Below are 22,535 nucleotides of genomic sequence, written 5' to 3'. Positions count from 1 at the left end.
AATGAGTCAAAATGATTAGTTTCAACACTTTTCCACAGAAAAGATTTAATTGAAATCGATACATTCCTGCAAAACATTTTTCAATTGTGACCAAAAAAATGCATTTTCTGATGGAAAACTTCAGTCCGATATTTTGACCAGGTCTAGTCCCAAATGTCAACAGAACATTTTGGGTCTGATTGTTCTCTTACACCAATGTAGAAGAGTGGTGCAACTCAACCACCCGCACTGGAATTACTCTTGATTCCCGCTCGTCTTACAGGAGAATCAGACCAATAGACTCCAGTATTTGATGTTACATATATTTGGACTTGAGGAATTTATAAAAAATGACACTGACTACAAGAGATTTTTTTAGACTTGCGTAGCTTGTAAACTAAATACAGTAAAACCTCAGTTACAAATTGACTGGCCAACCACACACCTTATTTGGAACTGGAAGTACACGCAATCAGGCAGCAACAGAGACCCCCTGCACCGCGCACCCCCTCTTCCCCCCCTCCCCCAAAAAGCATGTACAGGGGTAAATGTAAACTACTAAAAAAATAAAGGGAAAGTTTTAAAAAAATTGACAAGATAAGGAAACTGTTTCTATGTGTGTTTCATTTAAAATAACATGGTTAAAAGCAGCAGTTTTCTTCTGCAAAGTAAAGTTTCAAAGCTGTATTAAGTCAGTGTTTAGTTGTAAACTTTTGAAAGAACGGCCATAATGTTTTGTTCAGGGTTACCAACATTTCAGAGTTACAAACAACCTCCATTCCTCAGGTGTTCGTAACTGAGGTTCTACTGTAAACACAGCATTGAACACATTAACAATATATTTTTTCCATTGTGTTCTCCAGTACAGCCAGAATAGATGGAATCAGTGGAGTTATGGATTTATAGGTAAAAACAAACATTTATTTGCCACCAGTGCAACTGATCCGTGTTTTGCAGCTTGACTGGCACCTGATCACATAACTTTCTCCCTCTGTCCCCTTTCTCTTTTGGCAGCGTCCTGGTTGACTCCTATCTCTGGCACTCTAGTTTATGTACAGGAAAGGATTAGGTACTAGTTGTTCAAAGGCTAATTATGCTATGAGTTGCATCAAATTTCTACAGTGACTCTTTGTAATTTTTTTTTGTATTTATTTACCAAGTTGTTGTTTTTTGAACATGTAGTTGTGACCCTGTGAATGTTTTTTTTTTTTTTAAAGGCAAACATTAAACATCTTGAAAAACAACATTTATAGTTACAGCAGACTAAACAGCTAGCTATAAATGGGTATTTGTTTTCCTTATAGTAAGACAGTGTATGCTGTCTGTTTTCCGGTAATTCAGCTGCATACGACTGGAGCTACCATGCGAGTCAGTCAGGAAGTTTTTGAAAAGGCTAAAGATCAGCTGAAGCTTTTGAAGGAGGACCCTGGTAATGAAGTAAAGTTGAAGCTCTACGCATTGTTTAAACAGGTAGGTCAGACAATTTTTGTTTAAATTGTGGCTATAGTCTGAAAAGTGACCTGTAAAAGAATTCTTCTTAAAAGGCAATATAGGGTTGTACATTTTGTGTCTGAGCAACTTCATTGCATTTCAGAAATGCTTTTTAATTGTTTTTTAATAAATGACAGCTCTGCCAACTCCACCTGAGCTCTGAGAGTCAAGCTGAGTTCTTCTCACCTCATGAATAATCACCAGTAACTGGTTTGAGAGTCATATTATGCCATCAGTGACACCTGTACTATTCCATTACCTTCAGTGTAGTGTGAGGTATGCCTGATTTGGACTGGGAGTATGTGTGGAATTGTCAATGCACAAGAAGAAATAGAACTCAATTCACTCCCTTTTAGCAGTGTGTACAGGTCCTATATTCCTACAGAATTTATTTCTGAGGTAAAAAATTAATCCACCACTTAGTTTGTGTAAAATGATTATAGTTTCAACCAATGTGCCCTCTAATTTTTCCCATGCATGTGTGGAATGAATTTTGTTATGTGCACCGATATGGAGGTGATGTGCAGTGGGGGTGGGGCTGACGGGTTCGGAGTGTGGGAGTGGGCTCAGGGCTGGGGTATGGGGAGTGAGGACTCCAGCTGGGGGGTGCGGGCTCAAGGGTGGGGCCGGGGATGAGGGGTTCAGGGTACGGGAGGGGGTTCAGGGCTGGGGCAGAGGGTTGGGTTGCAGGTGAGTGAGGGCTCCAGCTGGGGGTGCAGGCTCTGGGCTGAGGCCAGGGATGAGGGGCTTGGGGTACAGGCTGCTCCGGGGTCGCAATGGGGAGAGAAGACTCCCCCCAGTCCTCTCTCATCGCAGCGGCACCTGGAATAGGTGGGAGAAGCGCCTCTCCCTGGCTGCAGCAGCTCCGGGACTGAAGCCGTGGGAGAGCGTCTCTCCCCGGCCACAGCAGATCCGGGGCTGGAGCTGCAGGAGAGGCTACTTTGCCCCTCCCCACCGCAGCCCTGAGTGCCTGCCCGGTACTTGATAGGCTGCTGCACAGTCTAGCAGCTTAGAGGGAACTTGGGTTTCAACCCATTGTATTATTTATTACTAAGGCTTAAAGTGGACAACGTGACAGAGGGCATTATGCAAGCCCTCTATAGTGGGGTGGGTCTTACTACCCTAAAGGAATCTCTTTGTAATGGTATGAAGCAGTGGTTTTCAACCTCATTTTCCCCTTCATTTGTGGACCCCTAAAAAAAATTCAAATAGAGATGCGGATCCTGTGGTCCATGGACCCCTCCCATAGAAGTCTTAGACTGAAAACTGGCTGAACAGAATTCAACTATAAATGGCATTTGATGCTGTGTGAGAAAGGGTGTTAAACTGGGCTTCTATGGTAACAACAACACTTCCAGGTTTTGATCTGCAGATGGAGGTATTCACATCCTTTTGATCAGAAAAATGGAATGCCTTTTCTGGGATCTGAAACTTTGTCTAAGGGGTCCGTGAAAGGTGACTGAAAATAGAACCACAGGTTGAAAACCACTGGTATGAAGTGTATGTGGGGAGAGATTAATCTGGGGGGGGGGGTTAGTCTGGGCCATATCTTGTTGTATTGAAGGAACTAATTGTTCTTTTAATAAAATTCAAAATTCAAGAACACACACTTTTTAAAGATAGACCCTTACATGTTCTTGTCAGTAACAGCTGACATTGGTAAGCTGGGGTCTAAATATTTCTCTCCCTGTATATGTAATGTGCCTTTCTTAAAGAAAGATTGATCTCATGCAATGATATTTTTGTAAACTGAATACACAAATACACCTTTTAAAAACATGGTTTTTTAATTTAATTAAAATGGTTGGAGTGTCTGTACAATATTGAGATTGGGTTCCTGAGAAGTTGCGTGCTTATCTTAAATACTTAAAAGACTTAATATAGACATAGTGATTTTACAGTACTCCTTTCTTTGGAGCATACTCGTTTGTTTTCAGAGCTTCTGTGCCATGATCATGTAATGATTGATAGTGGTTGTGTTCTTTGCCCCCAGCCTACTGGTTGAGAAATTTGAACTTACTGGAAAGCTTACATGAGTTTATTCCATCTTTTATACAGGCTACCGAGGGTCCCTGCAGTTCTCCGAAGCCTGGCATGCTTGACTTTGTCAAGAAGGCCAAATGGGATGCATGGAGTTCACTTGGCAGTTTGTCTAAGGTGAATATAGCACTGCTTTCAATTCATCACTTCATTTACCAACCAGCTATTTGATACTGATTAGTGAAGGGTTAGTGTGTTGTTGTGTGTTAGCTGAAAGTCTGTTTCAGACATCAGCATATTCTGCACTGTCTTACAAACTTCTAAAATATTTTGGTTTTATATTTTTGCTTTGTAAACTTGGTGTAAAGTGTTACCAACAGTTGATGGAAATGTTTGTCTACAAAAGTTTTAGGTGTAATTACTTATTCAAGGAAGGTTTGTTTGCTTGCTTGCTTTTAAAAGTGCCATTCTGATTGTGTCGTGTTTTTAAAGAAATGCTAAAATGTAAAAAATGAATTGGGCTTTATAGCACTTTTCATTGCCATACAGATTAATACCCTGAATGTGTGTATGTGGGGGAGAACAAGGGTGTCTGCCTCCCTGTGTCTCTCTTAGTTGTTGAATAGATATAAAAAAGAGAGAGAGAGCACGTGCGCTTCTGGTATTCCAGGAAGAGATAAAAAGCCTTAGTTCTATAGAATAGTCTATCAGCTGATCAAGGACGGAAAATGACTTGTTCCAAATGCTAGTCTTACCCAGGCCTCCTGGCTAACGTATATGTGGATGAATTGGGTGTTGTCATAAGGAAGTTAAAGGCGAGGATCCTTAGACTAATGTCTAATTTGGTTTTAGCTGATAAACAACACTACCCCAGCAACAAATTTGTGCCTACTTTGTGGACTTTACAAGTGGAATTGAGCTAGTTTCTATCTCTTTCTTTAAAAGAGGAAGAAATCTTCCATTGTGAATGCTCATTTCATGGATGTTGGTAACTTGTCACATGAAATAGGGAACTTATCAGCTAAAAGACTGTGAAAAGTGACTTGGAAGTGGGAGGAGAAAAGGGAAGAGAGAAGTTTGTTTGTTTTATTTGTTTTGTTTGTTTGTGCTAGCTGACCAGTCTTATGCCCTGATCATTGTTATTGGTAAATCTTTCTGTTTGGAAGGTTACCACTTGTAATTAAATGTTTATTCTCAAGACACCTGTTAGAGTGAGAGAAGAGCAAGTCTGGGTCGTTCTTGCACCCTAGAATGAACAGACTTTTATCTCTCCATAAAAGAACTCAGATTACCAAGTGTAAAGATTTGAGATATCAGATTTTACATATGGATGTTAAAAAAAATTTGTTGGGCAATCTTATCAAAATAAAAGACTGATGCATATAGAAAAGCAGTTCTCTGATGAAACTATAAGAGCTACAAAATGTGTGTGTGTGGGTGTTTGTAGATGGTTGTTTTAAAATGGGCTCTCTACACCCTGTAGAATGAGCTGAACAACTCATATTACTAGAGAATAATCCATTCTTGAAGTTCAAATATAGAGAAATGGAGATTCTCTAGCAGTTATGCTAATGTTCAAAGGCAGCATTTCATTCAGGATAATAATTTGTGAGACACCCAAGAATTTACAGTATTCTTATTCATCTTTACACTGTTTTTTATGTTTCAGCTAAATATTTAGTTTTCTTTCATGTCTGTAGCTTACTGTTTAAAATGTCTTAGCCTCCTTTTCTGGCATTTTATTTTCCATCAGTACTTGCATTCTGAAATAAAATTTTTGTTTTGCTGAAGGACTGTCCCAATGTGTGTCTCAGTATAGAATACCTTGAGAGCCCTCTTCTCCCAAATCTGGAAAACCAAGTGACAATCCTTGCCTTTAGCATATTCTACCATAAGGATTTTCAAAACAGATATTTTCCCCCTCAAACTGGCAATGCTCAACACCATCAAAACCTCTGCCATTGCTCTCATAAGACACAAAACATACAAAGTGTTCATTCAGTAAACGTCCTTATTTGCAGCTTGGTCACCTTGATGAACATAACTTCCATTTAAACAGATTTTTCTAGTTTGATTTACACTGAGAAGGAAATCCTATTTTCAGTTCATCATTGCACTAAGCAGAGGAGACTGAGCTGGACTCCAGCATTGTTTAATAATATTTTTGCGTTTTCCTCACCACAGGACAATGCCAGACAGAAATATGTTGACCTTGTGTCAAGTTTGGTCTCTTCTGAGTCTTCTAGCCAGGTGAAAGATACTACTCCTGACAGCAAACATGGATATGAAACCCTACAGGTTACCACCACAGACAACATCACTAAGATAATGCTAAACCGCCCTGAGAAGAAAAATGCTATCACCACACAGGTAAAGACATTGACATTAGGGTTAAATATTCTCTTACATCAGGTTAAAAGCCTGGTTTTGCTGACATGTTGTTGTGAAGTTTTATAACAACTTTTTGGAGTGTCTTTCAAATATTGTGGGCCCAATCCTATGAGATGCTGACTTCCTCTACTCCCATTGAAGCCAATGGGAGTCGAAATCTTCAGCACCGAGCAGATGAGACCCACAGTTCGCTATAGTGATGCACGTGGACAAACGCTGAGCAGCTACATTTTTGTGAAGTAACTTCGAAGAATATACTTTGCTAATGCCCAATCATAGCCTAAAGCAGCAGCTGCTCTTCTTCTTGGTATTTGTCTCCTCAGCATAATGCCTTAGTGGTGTGTTTTCAAAAGCAGAGCGCTGACTTTTATTTTCCCTCCAGTTCTGGCATGTCCTCCATTTCCCTGCTCTTTCAAACAATTTATGTAATTCTTCTGCTGCTATTCATTGTCTCATTTGTTTTCCATTTCAATCTGTTCTTTAGCTTTGAGTTGATGTACAAAAACTAACCACCTTGCTAGCATGAACAGCTTTTTAAGGTTTTGATTTTTTCAAAAGCTCTTAGTGTTGACCTAAATCCTACCCTAAACTGAGACTGTAAACTGCAGAAAGACTCTACTGTGGTTAATTTTAAAGACTGTGAAATGGGTTTTCTTTTGTGACATCACGTTTTTTTTTTTCTTATGTTCTTTTTTTAATCCTTCTTTTACATAGATGTATAGAGAAATTATTCAAGCACTTGAAGAAGCTGCCAAAGATGACTCAGTCATAACTGTAATAACAGGTATCACGTTTCACGGGCTTCTCAACAAAATTTATTTTTCTTTTTTTGAAGAGATGAATTTTACCTTATGCCTAAATATAATGTTGACAGATCACTGGTGTGCTGCCGCCACCAGCAGCACAGAAGTAAGGGTGGCAATGGGGTGCTAGTAAGTCTGCTGTGAAAAGTGATATTTGTATATTTTACTGAAAGAGCGAAAGGCTGAAGTTTCTTCACACCTCCTCCCCCCCTCCTCCTCCCCCCAAGAACTCCCAGTTTGTGCACCATTGAACTAGATAACCATTAGCAGACTAAGGCAGAACTGTGTGTAAACAAGGAAACTAAAATAAGAACACTTCCTTCCTCTTTTTTCCTAGGGCTGTTGATTAATCGCAGCTAATTCACGCGATTAACTCAAAAAAATTAATTAATCGTGATTAATCACAGTTGTAGTCACACTGTTAAACAATAGAATGCCAACTGAAATTTATTAAATATTTTTGGATGTTTTTGAATGTTTTCCTACATTTTCAAATATATTGATTTCAATTACAACACAGTATACAAAGTAGACAGTGCTCACTTTATATTATTTTTTATTACAAATATTTGCACTGTAAAAATGGCAAACAAAAGAAATAATATTTTTGAATTCACCTCATACAAGTACTATAGTGCAATCTCTTTATGGTGAAAGTGCAACTCACAAATATAGTTTGTTTTTGTTACGTAACTGCATTAAAAAACAAAACAGTGTAAAACTTTAGAGCCTATAAGTCCACTCAGTCCTATTCTTGTTCAGCCAGTCGCTAGTTTGTTTACATTTATGGGAGATAATGCTGCCCATTCCTATTTACAACATCACCTGAAAATGATGAACAGGCATGAGAACAGGCATTCGCATGGCACTTTTGTAGCTGGCATTGCAAGGTATTTACGTGTCAGATATGCTAAACATTTGTATGCCCCTGCATGCTTCGGCCACCATTCCAGAGGACATGCTTCCATGCTGATGACGCTCCTTAAAAAAATAATGTTTTAATTAAATTTGTGACTGAACTCCTTGGGGGAGAATTGTATGTCCCCTGCTCTGTTTTACCGGCTTTCTGCCATATATTTCATGTTATAGCAATCTCGGATGAGGACCCAGCACATGTTCATTTTAAGAACACTTTCACTGCAGATTTGACAAAATGCAAAGAAGGTACCAATGTGAGATTTCTAAAGATAGCTACAGCACTTGACCCAAGGTTTAAGAATGTGAAGTACCGTCCAAAATCTGAGAGGGACGAGGTGGGGAATATGCTTTCAGAAGTCTTAAAAGAGCAACACTCCGATGCGGAAACTACAGAACCCAAACCACCAAAAAAGAAAATCTACCTTCTGCTCAGGGCCAGCGCAACCCATTAGGTGACCTACCTTCTGCTGGTGGCATCTGACTCAGATGATGAAACATGCATCAGTCCGCACTGTTTTGGATGGTTATTGGGCAAAACCTGTTATCAGCATGGATGTGTGTCCTCTGGAATGGTGGTTGAAGCATGAAGGGATATATGAATCTTTAGTGCATCTGGCACATAAATATCTTGTGACGCCGGCTACAACAGTGCCATGCGAACGCCCGTTCTTACTTTCAGGTGATATTGTAAGCAAGAAGCGGGCAGCATTATCTCCTGCAAACCGGTTTGAGCAATTGGCTGAACAAGAAGTAGGACTGAGTGTACTTACAGGCTCCAAAGTTTTGCATTGTTTAATTTTTGAATGCAGTTATTTTTTGTACATAATTCTACATTTGTAAGTTCAACTTTCATGATAAAGAGATTGCACTACAGTACTTTTAATAGTATTTTTTAATTCACCAAATACTTTTGTTTTTTACAGTGGAAATATTTGTAATAAAAAATAAATATTAAGTGAGCACTGTACACTTTGTATTCTGTGTTGTAATTGAAATCAGTATATTTAAAAATGTAGAAAATATCCAAAACTATTTAAATAAATGGTATTCTATTATTGTTTAACAGTGTGATTAATTGCATGATGAATTTTTTTCCAAAGTGTCTCAGCAGAATCCTTTCAAGATAATGTTATAAGATTTGCACTTCCTTCTGCCTCTAAATATCCTTCTGAGATGCTAAGTTGTGAAAGATACTGGAAAATATCAATTTTGATATATTTGTACAATTTGCATACCGCATCTCCAGCATGGGGGTGTTGCTCTTGGGGTTTGGGTTTTTTTTTTTTTTGTTTTGTTTTTTTTAAATTCTCTGTGGTAGTCACAGTTTGGTTATGTATCAACAGATTAGAAATAACTGTTCTTGATAAGCTAAGAGAAAAACGACACTTGTATGTTTTCTAGTGATCAGTTAAAAAATCTTAAGTTCTCTTATATAGTCTGTGAGCCCTGAGTGTGTCATGTCCATCTTTAAAATTTGCTTTTTCAACACACATTCAAGATACTGGGTTTTGTACCAATACTAGTAACTTTGCTCGTACTACCCTTAAAGCAGGAAGAAAGGTAGTTCTTGTTGGCATTTATAGGCCACCCATCACTGTGGAATCTGGGTGGTATTCTCGGAGAACCATAACAACTGGTGGGGGCTCAATCCTGCAAATACTTACGTACATACCTTTATGCCACTGATTAATTAAAAGGACTACTTGGGCACAGAGTTATGAATGTGTTTAAATGTTTACAGGATTGGAGCCTTCAGCCACCATGATAGAATATAGTATGTTCTAGAAACAGGAAAGAATCATCCAGTCAATGTGTTGTAACTTTTAACCACACCCTTCCTGTGTGAAAATTGTGTCCTCAATAGCCTTGTATTGTAAGATGCTAGTCTTTGTAGTCTTCACTGTAGATTACTGTCTTGTTTTGTTTGTTTGTTTGTTTTAAAGGGACACAACATGAAACTTAGGGTTTTGTTTTTTAGTTAAGTAATTTAGATTCCCCTGTCACTTATGAGGGGAGAGGAAAAATCTGTAATATTTTCCTATTTGTTTTTAAATGTATTTTCTCTCCTTTGTTGCTGTGTGAAAGACCCATACAGACAGGGGAAGCTGACTTACTATGCAGTGGAAACAGTGAAACTGGCTATTCACAAAGCGTGATCAGATGCAGAAAGTAAACTGAATATTTTTACCCCTAACTTTCATTTTCACTGCTCCTAGGCATTACTGGTAACAATAATAGGTTAAAAATATCAGAACTAATATTTTTAGGTTGAAGATATCCTTTAACAAGGAATTGTTTATGCTTTGAAGCGACTTCTTAATTACTTAACCTAAATGTCTAAAGTTAAGTTTTCTCTTCTAAACATGAGAAGAAAGCTTCAGTTTCTTTATTTTGCCTATTCAGAATTTTTTGTCTTTATATTGTCTGCAGGAAATGGGGATTATTACTGTAGTGGAAATGACCTGAATAACTTTACCAATATCCCATCCGGTGGAATAGAGAAGATGGCAAAAGATGGTGCAGTATTACTCGAGTAAGAATTTTTTTTATATTGTATGTGCATACACTACTGTAAAGGGTAGGATATTATTTACTTGATTTAACTCAGGCTTACAGGCTCCACCCAAGAGTAGGGCTGTGTAGTACATACACATAGTAAGAGAGATCTGTCTCAAAGAGTTTACAATGTACATAGACAAGAGTGGGAGAAAGGAAGTATTAACCACATTTTACAGATTAGGAAATGAGGCAGGTCTACATTAGAAACCTTTGCCAGTATAGTAATGTCAGTTAGGGATGACTGTGGGATTTTTATTTTTTTAAAATGACATTTCTGTACTGGCAAAAGCCCTAGTGTAGATGCAGTTTTACAATATAGCTTATTTTGTTGAGGAGACCGGTAGAAGCTATATCAGCAAGAGCACTCTTTTGCTGATATAAGCTACATCTCTATGAGGAGGGTTTGCTCATGTAGCTATACCAGCAAACTTTTTCTAGTGTAGACTAGGCCTGGAACTGAACACATCTCTTGAGTCCCAGTCTTGTGCCTTCACTACAAGATCATACTTTTTCCCTATACGTTGAACAGTAAAAAATTACAGTTTACAGTCTTAAGGTAGATTGGGAGATAATACAGTGCAGTAAGATGCAGGACAAATATAGGGCAGGTATGTGGGATGACACTGTGGCTGGAATATATCTTGGAACAGGCAGAAACTGATATATATTTTAAGCAAAAAGAGGATTAGGAGATCTTTTACCTTCACCATTGCTTCTGTGTGCTTATAAATTTGAGACGGAAACAGGGCCGGCTCCAGGGTTTTTGCTGCCCCAAGCGGCGGGGGGGGGGGGAGCCGCGATCGGCGGCAGCTCCACCACGCCGCTTTCTTCTTCAGCGGCAATTCGGCGGCAGGTCCTTCCCTCCGAGAGGGACCGAGGGACCCGCCGCTGGATTGCGGCCGAAAAGCCCGACGTGCCGCCCCTTCCCCTTGGCCTCCCCAAGCACCTGCTTGCTGAGCTGGTGCCTGGAGCTGGCCCTGGATGGAAACTTGGGAAATACTCTTGCTTTGGATTCCTGACTGAAGCATCAGATACTACAGTAATGCACACTAGAAAACCTTAAAGTAGGTAGGTACCTGCTGCTTTCTATCCAATATTTAAAGATAAACCGCAAGTGAAGGGCTGCAGGACTGTGTCCTCACTTAGGCAAGTGGCCTGTGGACCTCAGTTTTCCCCCCAAGAGATAACAAGACCCAGATCTATTTTGTAAACTTCTTTTACCTCAGTATGTGGTAAATGCCCCCCATTAATCATGCTAAGTAGGGGATTCAGCACAATACCTAAAATTTCACCTGTTTTTTTTTCTTTCAAGTTCTGTCAGGCCTTCTCCCTCTTACTCTTGTGGTGCCCTTGTATTCATTATGCTGCTGATATCCCAAAACGAACATGTGTTGTACCCTTCAGGATATAAAATAATTGTGTAGAATACAATAGAACACCCTTACATGACCCTGTATCGACAAGTGGAAGTGAGGCTCCTGGAGCATGCTGGGTCATCATGGCAGAATAGAAGCTAAACAGCTGAAGAAGGGATGAATATCTCAAGAATGGAAATGGGGTGTATGGGGAGAAATGTGAGTTATTAAACAATGATGTGCTTCCTGTCTGTCTTAGCTTGTCTATTACCTGTTTTTTGTCTATTACCTGTTTCTGAAGGGAATGGATGGCATTTTCATAATTTGATTTGCAGTTCACCTTTTAATAAACTAGCACTGAACATGTCCTGTGAATCCTAGCTGGAGAGGCAGTGTAGGTATTTAACATAGATTTTGTGTTCTTTTTTAATGGACATTGGGAAAGATGGAAACCATACATTTCATAGTACAGCATTACACAAACATAGACTATGTAACTAGTCTTAAGTTTTGCAAAAGACTGGTCTTCCCCATCAAAAGTTAATGTGTCATCCTGACAAATTCTGCTCCTTCCCCTCTCCAGGAACTTTGTCAAGCATTTTATTGATTTCCCTAAGCCATTGATTGCAGTGGTGAATGGTCCAGCTGTTGGAATCTCTGTAACTCTTCTTGGACTCTTTGACATTGTGTATGCTACCGACAGGGTACGTAAATTGCATGGCTGATTTCAATCAGTGTTTGTAAATCCCTGTCTACATTAGACATTTGTGGGAATGAAATTTACCAAGGTAAGCTTTGCATCAGTGCAGCCCATCTACAGTAGGGGTTTGCGCTAGTGTAACTAAACTGATGTTCTTACACCCATGATATTTCTCTCCTGTAGATATGGCCTGTAATTTGAACACAGCCACCAAGAACAATGAGACTTGATATGAGCTCTATTGAAGAAAAAAGTCATTACATGTTGGCACAGTAAAGGGTAGATGATGTGAAATTATGCTTTTAATGAGTTTGTTAACAATTAGACTATTTTTAACCCACTATAACCAATGCCATTAGAGAATCGGAATACAATAAACTAACTTTACCAAATGTATAATTTAAAACCTCATGACAGCTTTTCTTTAGTCAGAGCAGAGATGGCTGAGATTACCAAATTTACTATACAAAGAGCTATGCTAAAGCTTGACATAAAATCCAAATACATACGCAATATAGATTGTTACTTCACAAAATAGGAAGCATCTGTCATTCATTTGTTGTAAATTATTCTTTACCGCTTCTACAGAATTAATATTCTCTCTGGTCTTGAGGCCCATTTTCTCATTCCTCAAACAAGAGATATTATTTCTGTGCTATACCCTTAAACATCTTTTGTGGAACGGAGAATTTTATGGTTTTGTCTTGTTTATTTGGGTTACTGTTCTCTGTGCCAAGGAAGCTGTGGCAGCAAACCCTGAATTGCCAGATTCCTTTGCTGAACTTCCCCAACAAAAATCTGGTAAACATTAAATAGAACAAATGATGTATTGTTACCATCTCACATTTGATATTGTACAAAAACTGAGTCCTATAATGGTGCTCGAAGTTGTGTCCAGGTTTGGTGTGAGTAGAAGATAAATTTTAAACTGAATGTGATACCCCATGCTAATAAAATGAGAGAGATGTTCTCTCAAATTTACATGGCTGGCATATTTATTGCCATTATCTAATGGTACAGAAGGTCCATACTCAGATAGAAAAGAAGTTTTGGAAGAGAAATGAATCCACATCGTATTTGAGGCAAACCTAAGATATAAAAACTCTACGTTTTGTTTTGTTTTTGTTTTGTTTTAAGACAACCTATTACCTCCTGAGCTAAAAAAGTAATTCTTAATGGGTACCAGTCTCAGATTGTTTCTTCAGCATTTATATCAATCAAACTTTTTCTGCCAATCTGTTGGATAGTAGTTCATCATTCTAAGATTCGATATATTACATGCACAAATTAGTATACAGTACGTCTTTTTTAAATGAAACCTTATTTAATTGTCTCACCGTATAACTGTTTGTAATAGAGTAGAGGTGCCCAGCCTTTTATTACAATGAGGGCGGTATTGGAAACTTGGCAGAAACTTGAGATTCATACTCAATTTGCATGTACATTTATGTTTTTAAAATAGGAGATACTCAGTGAAATCCAGCAGTTCAATTTTTTTTACCCTGTAAATGAGTTTTAACTTGGAGCTAGTTTAGGGTACTGTGTGACATCACATTGTGCACTTTTGCCATAACTTCTTTATTAAAATGTTCAAGGTTTCAGCTCTGAAGCAAGTGTGTAATAGAATTTAAGTGGGGAGAAAAGTCTTACAATGTTTAAAAAAAAAAAAAAAAGCCATGATCCTTTACAGACAACTTATCTGTATTGCTATAAATTAAGAACTGTTGTGTTCAGAAGTGATATTTTTGCATGTCTTTATGCTATTTACACTATTGAACTTCTGGGGGAAATGTATGTAAATATTCTGTATGGAAAAGTGTTGCACATACGTATTAGTTAGGGGTGGTTTTTTCCAAAAGGCTTTCAGTAGTCAAATTTAGGGTCCAGTCCTGCAAGCACTCTGTGCATAAAATTCACTGCCAGAATTGGGCCCTTTGTAACTCTTGGTTCCTGCCTTGGGTCTCCTGTAAATGAGCTTGTTATACCATTATTGATTCCTTATTAGGTGGTGTCACTTTAGTTCTCCCCTTGCAGAGGTCTGTCTGTGTCTCTCTGAACAAGCTGTGTCTCTGCAGTTCCAGGCAGTCCCCTGTTCTATGTCCAAGACTGTGCCTCTTTCCCAGTGGCTGATGGGGAACCCGGGCCTGCCCTCTACTGCAGGCGGGGGTGCTGGCACAATTTGTATAGTGGGGGTGCTGAGAGCCACTGAACCAAACTATAAACCCTGTATGTAATGGAAACCACTTCAAGCCAGGGGTTGCAGTAGCACCCCTAGTTCCAGCACCTATGACTCCAGGTGCCAGCCCAGGGACCCTGTGCTCTGCACTATGATCTACTTGCTCCCAGCCCTGGTTACTACTTCCCTAGGCTCTGTCCTACTCCCTCATTTTATCCTCTGGTACCTCTGAGTTTGCCCCCATCTAAGCTTCCTCTTCTCCCTATGACTGCTTCCCCCTTTGGCTTCTTGCTGGACTCTGTAATCTGACAAACCTCCCTTCTGTCAGAAAGTGATTGATTACATGCAGTTTCCCCTTGTCCCCTCTCCCCCTTCTGTTCTCAGCTTCTTAGCTTTATAAGCGCCCCCACCTGTTCCTGCCCAGGTGAGCTTCATCCTTAATTAAACTTTATTGATCCCTAGTTTCCCTTTAGGTGCAGCCTATGTGTTTAGTTGGCCCATCTAACCTACCTTTAACCCCTTCAGGATTGGTGTGGGTGAACACCCATGTTACTAAATTGTGTTTTAAAGCCTGTAAAAGTAATGGATCAAATTAATCTCTGGTGCAACTCCATTGTAGTCAAGACTTTAACATAAAAACTAGACTCTAGTATTTTTCTTCTATTTAAAATGACAAATTTAATGTTTGATTCCTCACTTTAAAGTTGGATTTACTCTTTAATAGGCCACGTTTCACACCCCATTTAGTGAACTCGGCCAGAGTCCAGAAGGATGTTCTTCTTACATGTTCCCAAAGATAATGGGCTTATCCAAGGTAAGAGAACACAAGTCTGTACTTTAACTCAGTGCTTTCTGCCTAGGTTAACTGAACTCCAGTTTTCCTCAGTAGTGCCATCCAGCTACATGAGTGAGAAGGGTGACTGTGGGAGAGTCGTTTAAATGGAGCCCACTCCCATTGTGGTTTGCACTCTGCTTAATAAAACTTTCATTTTTTTAAACATGAGGAAAGTAGTCAAATAGTAGCATCATGGGCACTGAAATAAAGAGAACTGAATATCAAAACTAAAGAAAAAAAATCCACAGCCAAAGGTATGCAACCTTTCTCTCTCTTCCCTTTCCCCCCAAATCATGTGTCTCAGCTTTCACTGAGGGCTTGCATCTTTCCTCCAGCAGTGCCAGGGCAGTTGTAAAGTTGTCAGGAAGGATATTGCACTAAAAAGCACCCCTCAGCTGAGCAGCTCTGTCAGGCAGGGAGCAGTAGTTGTAGGTACTCCTGCTGAACCTTTGGGAAAACTATATATTCAGTCTTTCCTCAGTTTTGTTAGGAAGCTTTTTCACAAATTCCAGAACCTTTCTCTACTACCTGTTAATGGCTGAGTTATTTGTTAGTCTCCTATCCACAGACTCATGCATTTCTCTCTTCTGAGCCTGCAGTAGGAATAAAAAAAATCCAATAAAAAGGCTTAAATGCACACAATCAAAATAGAGCAGCTCTTATCTTCCTATTATAGTTGCATAATTCCCAATAGCTGTTATTTAGGTATGCCACAGTGATAGTTCTGGCAGTTTTAAATAGCTATATCAGGTATATATTGCGCCTTTATGTTAACAACATTTCTCAATATAAATTATGACGATTTTGTACAGTACATAGGGAAATGGGTGCTTTATAGTCACTAGGAAGACAAGGATTATCTCTTTAGCAATTTACAGAGTGCCAGTCCCTGTTCTGGAGAATTTAGAATAGCTGAGTAAGTAACAATTAGTTTTGACATTAGCTAACCTGGGGTGATCTTAGAGGGGACGGCCCTTCCTGTGCCAGATTCTCTGACAGCTGTACAGCTACCCACAATGCTCTAGGATGCAATCCCTCAGTGCATACCTGTGGCCAAACCCTTTTCAGAGAACAGAAATTAACGGGCAACATTTAAGTTTCCTTTTCTACTATGAAAAGGAGCATTGTAAAATGGAGGTTTATGTTTCTCTATTTTTCTTTCTAGTTTCTTAATTCTTGTGTTTTATTAGATTGACAGCCTTTTGTTTTCTTTCATGTAGGCAAACGAGATGCTTCTTTTTAACAAGAAGTTGACTGCAGGGGAAGCATATGCCCAGGGACTTGTGACTGAGGTTTTCCCTGACTGGACTTTTGAAAAGGAAGTTTGGATAAGACTTAAAGCTTATGCAAATCTCCCCAAAAACGTTAGTATTTTAAAATTGTGTATATACAGCCTGTAACAAGAGAGAGTTCCCGCTCTCTTATGAGCAGACATTATAACAGGGTACTATATAGAGTCCAAACTTACCATTTTGGGGTTTGGCTTTATTGGTAATTGAAAAAATAACAAACCTCAACCTAAGTGGTGTTCTCAAGCTTGGTTGTTCCTATGGTTTTCCCTCCAGGAATAAATGTCACAGTTGCCTCAGTCCCAGAGGCTATCCTGGTTGAAGTTGGCAAGATGCACTTGCATTTATGGCTCATCACTTTTCATTCAAGTACCTTTAAGAAATGAGCTGTTAAATGAGCTTGAAAATTATGTGCATTTGCCTTGGATGCTAACTCCTGCAGGGTTTACAGAGATACTGGTTTCAACAGCTTTTTTTATTTATTTAATAGTTACAAGTTTGCTACAACTGGTGTCATGCGGGATATTCATTTTACTGACTTACCTAGGAGTGGTACCTTCAGCACCTTCAAAAGTGGATTACTACACAAACCAACAAACTACCTACAGAAAAAAAATCCTGAATCTCTGCACACACATTTCTCTCCCGAAAAGAAAATAACCTACATCCATAGTCCATCTCTTTTCTGACTGCTTGGAAATGTGTAGAAAAACATAATGAGCTGGTCTCATAATAGACACACTCATACCAGCAGTTTATAAAAACTCAATTTATATTTGGAGCTGCAGGTAGTCTAACAAATTCCCAATTCACACTTGTCTGTCCACACACATTCTGGGCATTGACTGGATGGATGTATTGTTCCTCCTGAAACCACACCCTACTAAGTAGTCTTAGCAGCAGTTAAAGCAGAGGCCCCTGTGTAAAATGCCAAATTAAATTAAAAATCTAACTGGACTACAGTTCAGTTTAGATACTGCATATTGAGTGCTTCTCACATGCTACTTTTCAGAATGCTGAGCTGAGGGAATGTGTAGAATAACATAACTTGTACTATGTATGCATCCCAAATTGTGAGCTTTTGTTTTGTTTTGTTTTTTCTTCTCCCAGTCCTTGGCTCTGTCAAAGCAGTTAATACGAGGTGTGGAAAAGGAGAAGCTGCATGCAGTTAACTGTCAAGAGTGTGAACTCCTCAGGGAAAGGTGGTTATCTGACGAATGCATGAATGCTATTATGAGCTTCTTTGGGAAGAAATCAAAACTGTAATTTTTATTGTTGGTGAAGATCAAACTCCTGGAGCTCATCTGTTTATCCTCATTGAAAGGATTTTAATAAGTGAATACTCATTTGGGGGGGTAAATCCTAGTTGTGCCTTTTTATTGATGTTGATTATTACTGTATTAATTATTATATAGAAACAATTTAATAAAAATGTTGTTAACTTGTAAGTTTTATCTTTCTGTGGCCTGACATTCTGTATTCAGACATGAATTTGTGATGCCAAACACATTGGATCCTTCTGCCTGGGTCATTGGCTGGGAAAGCGTTCATTGCTTTACATGCTGAAATGATGTCTTTGAATATAACTACAGCTGTTTGTCTTCCAGAAGGTGTCACGGATTCAATAGCACCGAATCTTGATAGTTCTTGGATAACTGAGTGATAGTCATATGATGCTAATATGTTTCTTTTTATCCATCTAATACAAAAAATGAAATATTGTATAAGTATAAAATAAATATTAATTGCAGCTCATTATTGCTTTGGTAGAGTGACATGAAGGGAAAAGGTCCTATTACTTTAAATAATTCCCTGAGGTTTTGTTGATGTTACCTTATTTCTTGGCCTTCCAAGTGAATACTGTTGTTTAAAAGATGTTCACCTGGCAGGCATTATAGAGATCTTCTCGTTTTATATTTATTTCCAATGTTAGAAATAACCTCTTGCCTAAGGCTGGAGCACTAAAAAGCTTGAAACTGCAGGAGATTTTTTAAAATGCTGTAAAGCTCAAATCTGGTATTTTCAAAAGAGAATAGGAAAAAGTGGTTGCATATCTGCATATTATCAGGGCAGCACATCCTGCATTGCAAGCTGCTGCTCTGGCAGATCTCAGCATGTGACCTACAGGCAATGTTTCCATGCCTATTTGTGACCAGTATGGCCACTGTTGAATCCACACTTTAGATGAAACCATTATACAGTCAACCACATGCCTCATTCTGACTGTCCAGGCTAGCACAAGCTCCCTAGCCATTTGCTTATCAGTAGCTGTTAGTAATGCTATGTGAGAATAACTTTGTCAACTGCAGGCACAAACCGGCTCATTCAACTTGATTGTGTTCAGGAAAGATATAATTATAAAAATGTCTGATGGCATTTTGAGGAGTCTTAATTCCTTCTATTCAAGACTTGTATCTTAAAAGGACACATTTCATAGAGGGTGAAATGCACTTAATTTAGGCCCAATATGTAGTTGTTTTTTAAAGGGAATTACGAATCCTAACTACAACAGAAAATGATGTCATGGATTTAAAAATGTGGCCAGGATTTTGTCCATTAACTTCTTTTAAGTTAACTGACTGAAGTGGGAACAGGATTTTACCCAGTGTATTTTGAACAAATCCTGTTTCCTGAGGGGTTTGAAACCATATACAACAGCATTGAGCTGTCTCGTGAGATTCAAAGAAACTGCTGTGTAGTTTTAGCACATAAGATGAACAAAGTGCAAAAAGTAAATGGCATTAAAGGTGGAAAGTAATTTGTTTTAATAATCAAAGGTTTCAGCAACAAAGGTAGATTGAAAAAAATTCTTCTTGTGTCTGTTCTAGAAAACATCAACAAGCCTTAAATTATATGATTGTGACATGCCAACAAAATGTAGCCTGACATACCTGCTCTAAATTCTTGTGCATCTCTGCCTCGATACTTGGTAAAAGCACATGAGACAGGCGCACTGGCCTTCACTTAATTTCCAGCCTCTTGTTTATCATAACCGTAACACTATAAATATACCGAGCCAAATTCATCCCTGATGTATCTCCACTGAAGGCAATGGAGTTACAACGGGATGAATTTGGTCCATTTTAGTGGTACTGAAATACGTGGAAAGGAACAGGGAGAAGGGAGTGAACTAGAGAGGTCCTGCTAATTTATCATAAATTTCACTTTAAAAAAACAAAAACAAAAAACATTGCAGACAAGGGAATTCAACAGACAAGAAAGTTGCCTTCATGCATAACTATAATTAACAGTATTTAAAAATAATAAAGTTGATGTACTTAGTCTCTTTGACAAGCAACTGCAGATTTTCTTATTATGTCAAAATCTTGACCACATGTATGAAGTCATAATGACTAATGGGTGTTATGTTAATAAGTTATTGTGATATAAAAGACTCAATTTAACAGAACTGAAGCAAAAGAGTGCCCTTTCTCTTTTTGTCTGATCCTCCTTCCCCAGCTGAGCAAGCCAGAGCCAAATTCTTCACCACCCTAGCAATAGTTTCTGTAGGGAAAGCAAAATTGATTGGTAGAGCAAGAGTGCGTTAGAGCTGCTAACCTTTTTGCAAATAAGCGTAACTGATAGCTAATTGCATATTATATCCACTGGAGCGCTCTGCTATTATAAAACCGGTCACTTGGCGGGTCTTCATATTCTCTAACAGGAAACCATCTGTAGCATTATATGCCCCAGAAAATCTGTTGGCTGCAGGAGTCCTGGCTCATCACAATTCCATTGACTTGTTCAAGGATCATACGATTTAAAAGGATCTTGTGAAGACTGGTAGGTCAAACACTTGAACTGCTTTGGAGCGCAGGGATGTAATTGCAGATATCTGCATGTGACCACCCCAGCTTTTTTGTAATATGAAGTGGTCAGTTTTCTGATATGCTTAGGGCTCCCCCACCCCCGCTTTTTGCAAATTTCACTGTTGCCTCTATACTAGAATGAGACAGAATGGCACAGTTGGGGAAAACTTTGTACATTTGTGCCAGCAATCGTGTTGGGGAAACAGGGCACAGACTGGCTAGTGTAAAGTCAAAACTAATGCAAGGGATTATGTTTTTATTAAGTCATCCAAGCCAAAGGCAGCAGGAAGCTGTAACTGAACTACTGATGCACCTTTTTAGAGGGTAGATAATTGTTCTTCTCAGCCTGTTTATTGTTATAAAAAAAACACAAGCCAATTGTGTTTAAAATAGTCCTGTACCTATAGCACCATGTGCTGATTGTTACCTGATAGCTAGGCGAAGAGGTGCATCAATCACATGAATTGGGAGCCTTTCAGCTTACTGGATTCTGAGCTTGGGGCTTTGCAGCAAGGTTGCTGGAAAACACCTTTTCTAATGATGAGCAAGCTGGTTGCAGCAGCTTCCAGCACAGCATGTCTGTTGAGACCACCATGGCATCTAAACCTCTCAAATGAGAGGAATCAGGAAGTCTGCAGGAAAGGATGTAGAAATTTTCATGTACCAAATGCTGAGTAATAACATGAAGGGACACCATGTTTCTAAAACTAAACTGACTCTCTTTATTCAGAGATACTGCAGCTAGCGTTCTAGCCCACATGCATAAGAAGTGTGTTCATGGTGCCTCCACCACATTTTCCTTCTGCAACCTGTGCTCTTCCCTCCAAGTTCCATGCTGGTTGCTATTAGGGCTGTCAAGCAATTAAAAAAATTAATCGTGATTAATCGCACTGTTAATAATGGAATACCATTTATTTAAATATTTTGGATGTTTTCTACATTTTCAAATATATTCAATTACAACACAGAATACAAAGTGTACAGTGCTCACTTTATATTTATTTTGATTACAAATATTTGCATTGTAAAAAAGAAAAAATACTATTTTTCAAGTCACCTAATACAAGTACTGTAGTGCGATCTCTATCATGAAAGTTGTCTTACAAATGTAGAATTATGTACAAAAAAACCCATTCAAAAATAAAACAATGTAAAATTTTAGAGCCTGCAAGTCCACTCAGTCCTACTTTTTGTTCAGCCAATCACTCAGACACAAGTTTATTTACATTTGCAGGAGATAATGCTACCCGCTTCTTCTTTACAATGTCACCTGAAAGTGAGAACAGGCGTTTGCATAGCACTGTTGTAGCCAGCGTCGCAAGATATTTATGTGCCAGATGCACTAAAGATCACATGTTCCTTCATGCTTCAACCACCATTGATTGAGGACGTGTGTCCATGCTAATAAGGGGTTTTGCTCAATAACCATCCAAAGCAGTGCGGACTGATGCACGTTTCATCATCTGAGTCAGATGCCACCAGCAGAAGCAGGAGCGCCGCCAGCTTTTCTGCCGCCCTAGGCGGCGGAAGGTCCCGCCCCGAAATGCCACCCCCCACAGAAGCGGCAGAAGGTCCTGCCGCCGAAATACTGCCGTGGTCGCCGCCCCCCAAATTGTAGCGCCCTAGGCGACCGCCTAGGTCGCCTAATGGGTTGCGCCAGCCCTGAACAGAAGGTAGATTTTTCTTTTTTGGTGGCTTGGGTTCTGTAGTTTCCGCATCGGAGTGTTGCTCTTTTAAGACTTCTGAAAGCATATTCCACACCTCGTCCCTCTCAGATTTTGGATGGTACTTCACATTCTTAAACCTTGGGTCAAGTGCTGTAGCTATCTTTAGAAATCTCACATTGGTACCTTCTTTGCATTTTGTCAAATCTGCAGTGAAAGTGTTCTTAAAATGAACATATGCTGGGTCCTCATCCGAGATTGCTATAACATGAAATATATGGCAGAAAGCCGGTAAAACAGAGCAGGGGACATACAATTCTCCCCCAAGGAGTTCAGTCACAAATTTAATTAACATTTTTTTTAAGAAGCATCATCAGCATGGAAGCATGTCCTCTGGAATGATGGCCGAAGCGTGCAGGGGCATACAAATGTTTAGCATATCTGGCACATAAATACTTTGCAATGCCAGCTACAAAAGTGCTATGCTAATGCCTGTTCTCACTTTCTGGTGACACTGTAAATAAGAAGAGGGCAACATTATCTCCTGTAAATGTAAACAAACTTGTTTGTCTTAGTAATTGGATGA

The 22,535-nt window shown here is 39.1% G+C and overlaps 2 protein-coding genes across 2 annotated transcripts in view; one reads left to right on the top strand and one right to left on the bottom strand.

Annotated features, from left to right (window-relative positions):
- Nucleotides 1–1,253: 1,253 nt before the first annotated feature.
- LOC113407945 (enoyl-CoA delta isomerase 2, mitochondrial-like) lies at nucleotides 1,254–17,930 on the top strand. The gene is made up of 9 exons (XM_026658981.2): nucleotides 1,254–1,449; nucleotides 3,529–3,627; nucleotides 5,635–5,820; nucleotides 6,556–6,625; nucleotides 9,993–10,095; nucleotides 12,060–12,180; nucleotides 15,077–15,166; nucleotides 16,408–16,551; nucleotides 17,587–17,930. The coding sequence occupies exons 1-9, from the start codon at nucleotides 1,261–1,263 to the stop codon at nucleotides 17,740–17,742; spliced, it is 1,158 nt and encodes a 385-aa protein (XP_026514766.1). The 5' UTR covers nucleotides 1,254–1,260; the 3' UTR covers nucleotides 17,743–17,930.
- Nucleotides 17,898–22,535, bottom strand: part of LOC113407950 (uncharacterized protein C6orf201 homolog) — a 27,271-nt gene continuing 22,633 nt past the window's right edge. The window contains exon 4 of the mRNA XM_026658993.1: nucleotides 17,898–18,175. Coding sequence (XP_026514778.1) covers nucleotides 17,914–18,175 — 262 coding nt within the window. The 3' untranslated portion in view covers nucleotides 17,898–17,913. The remainder of the gene's footprint in view (nucleotides 18,176–22,535) is intronic.

Source organism: Terrapene carolina, unplaced genomic scaffold, assembly GCF_002925995.2.
Source record: "Terrapene carolina triunguis isolate 2854851 unplaced genomic scaffold, T_m_triunguis-2.0 Scaffold57, whole genome shotgun sequence".
Lineage (NCBI taxonomy): Eukaryota > Metazoa > Chordata > Testudines > Emydidae > Terrapene > Terrapene triunguis.
The sequence above is the reverse complement of the archived record's forward strand: the minus strand, read 5'-3'. Positions and strand labels throughout refer to the sequence as shown.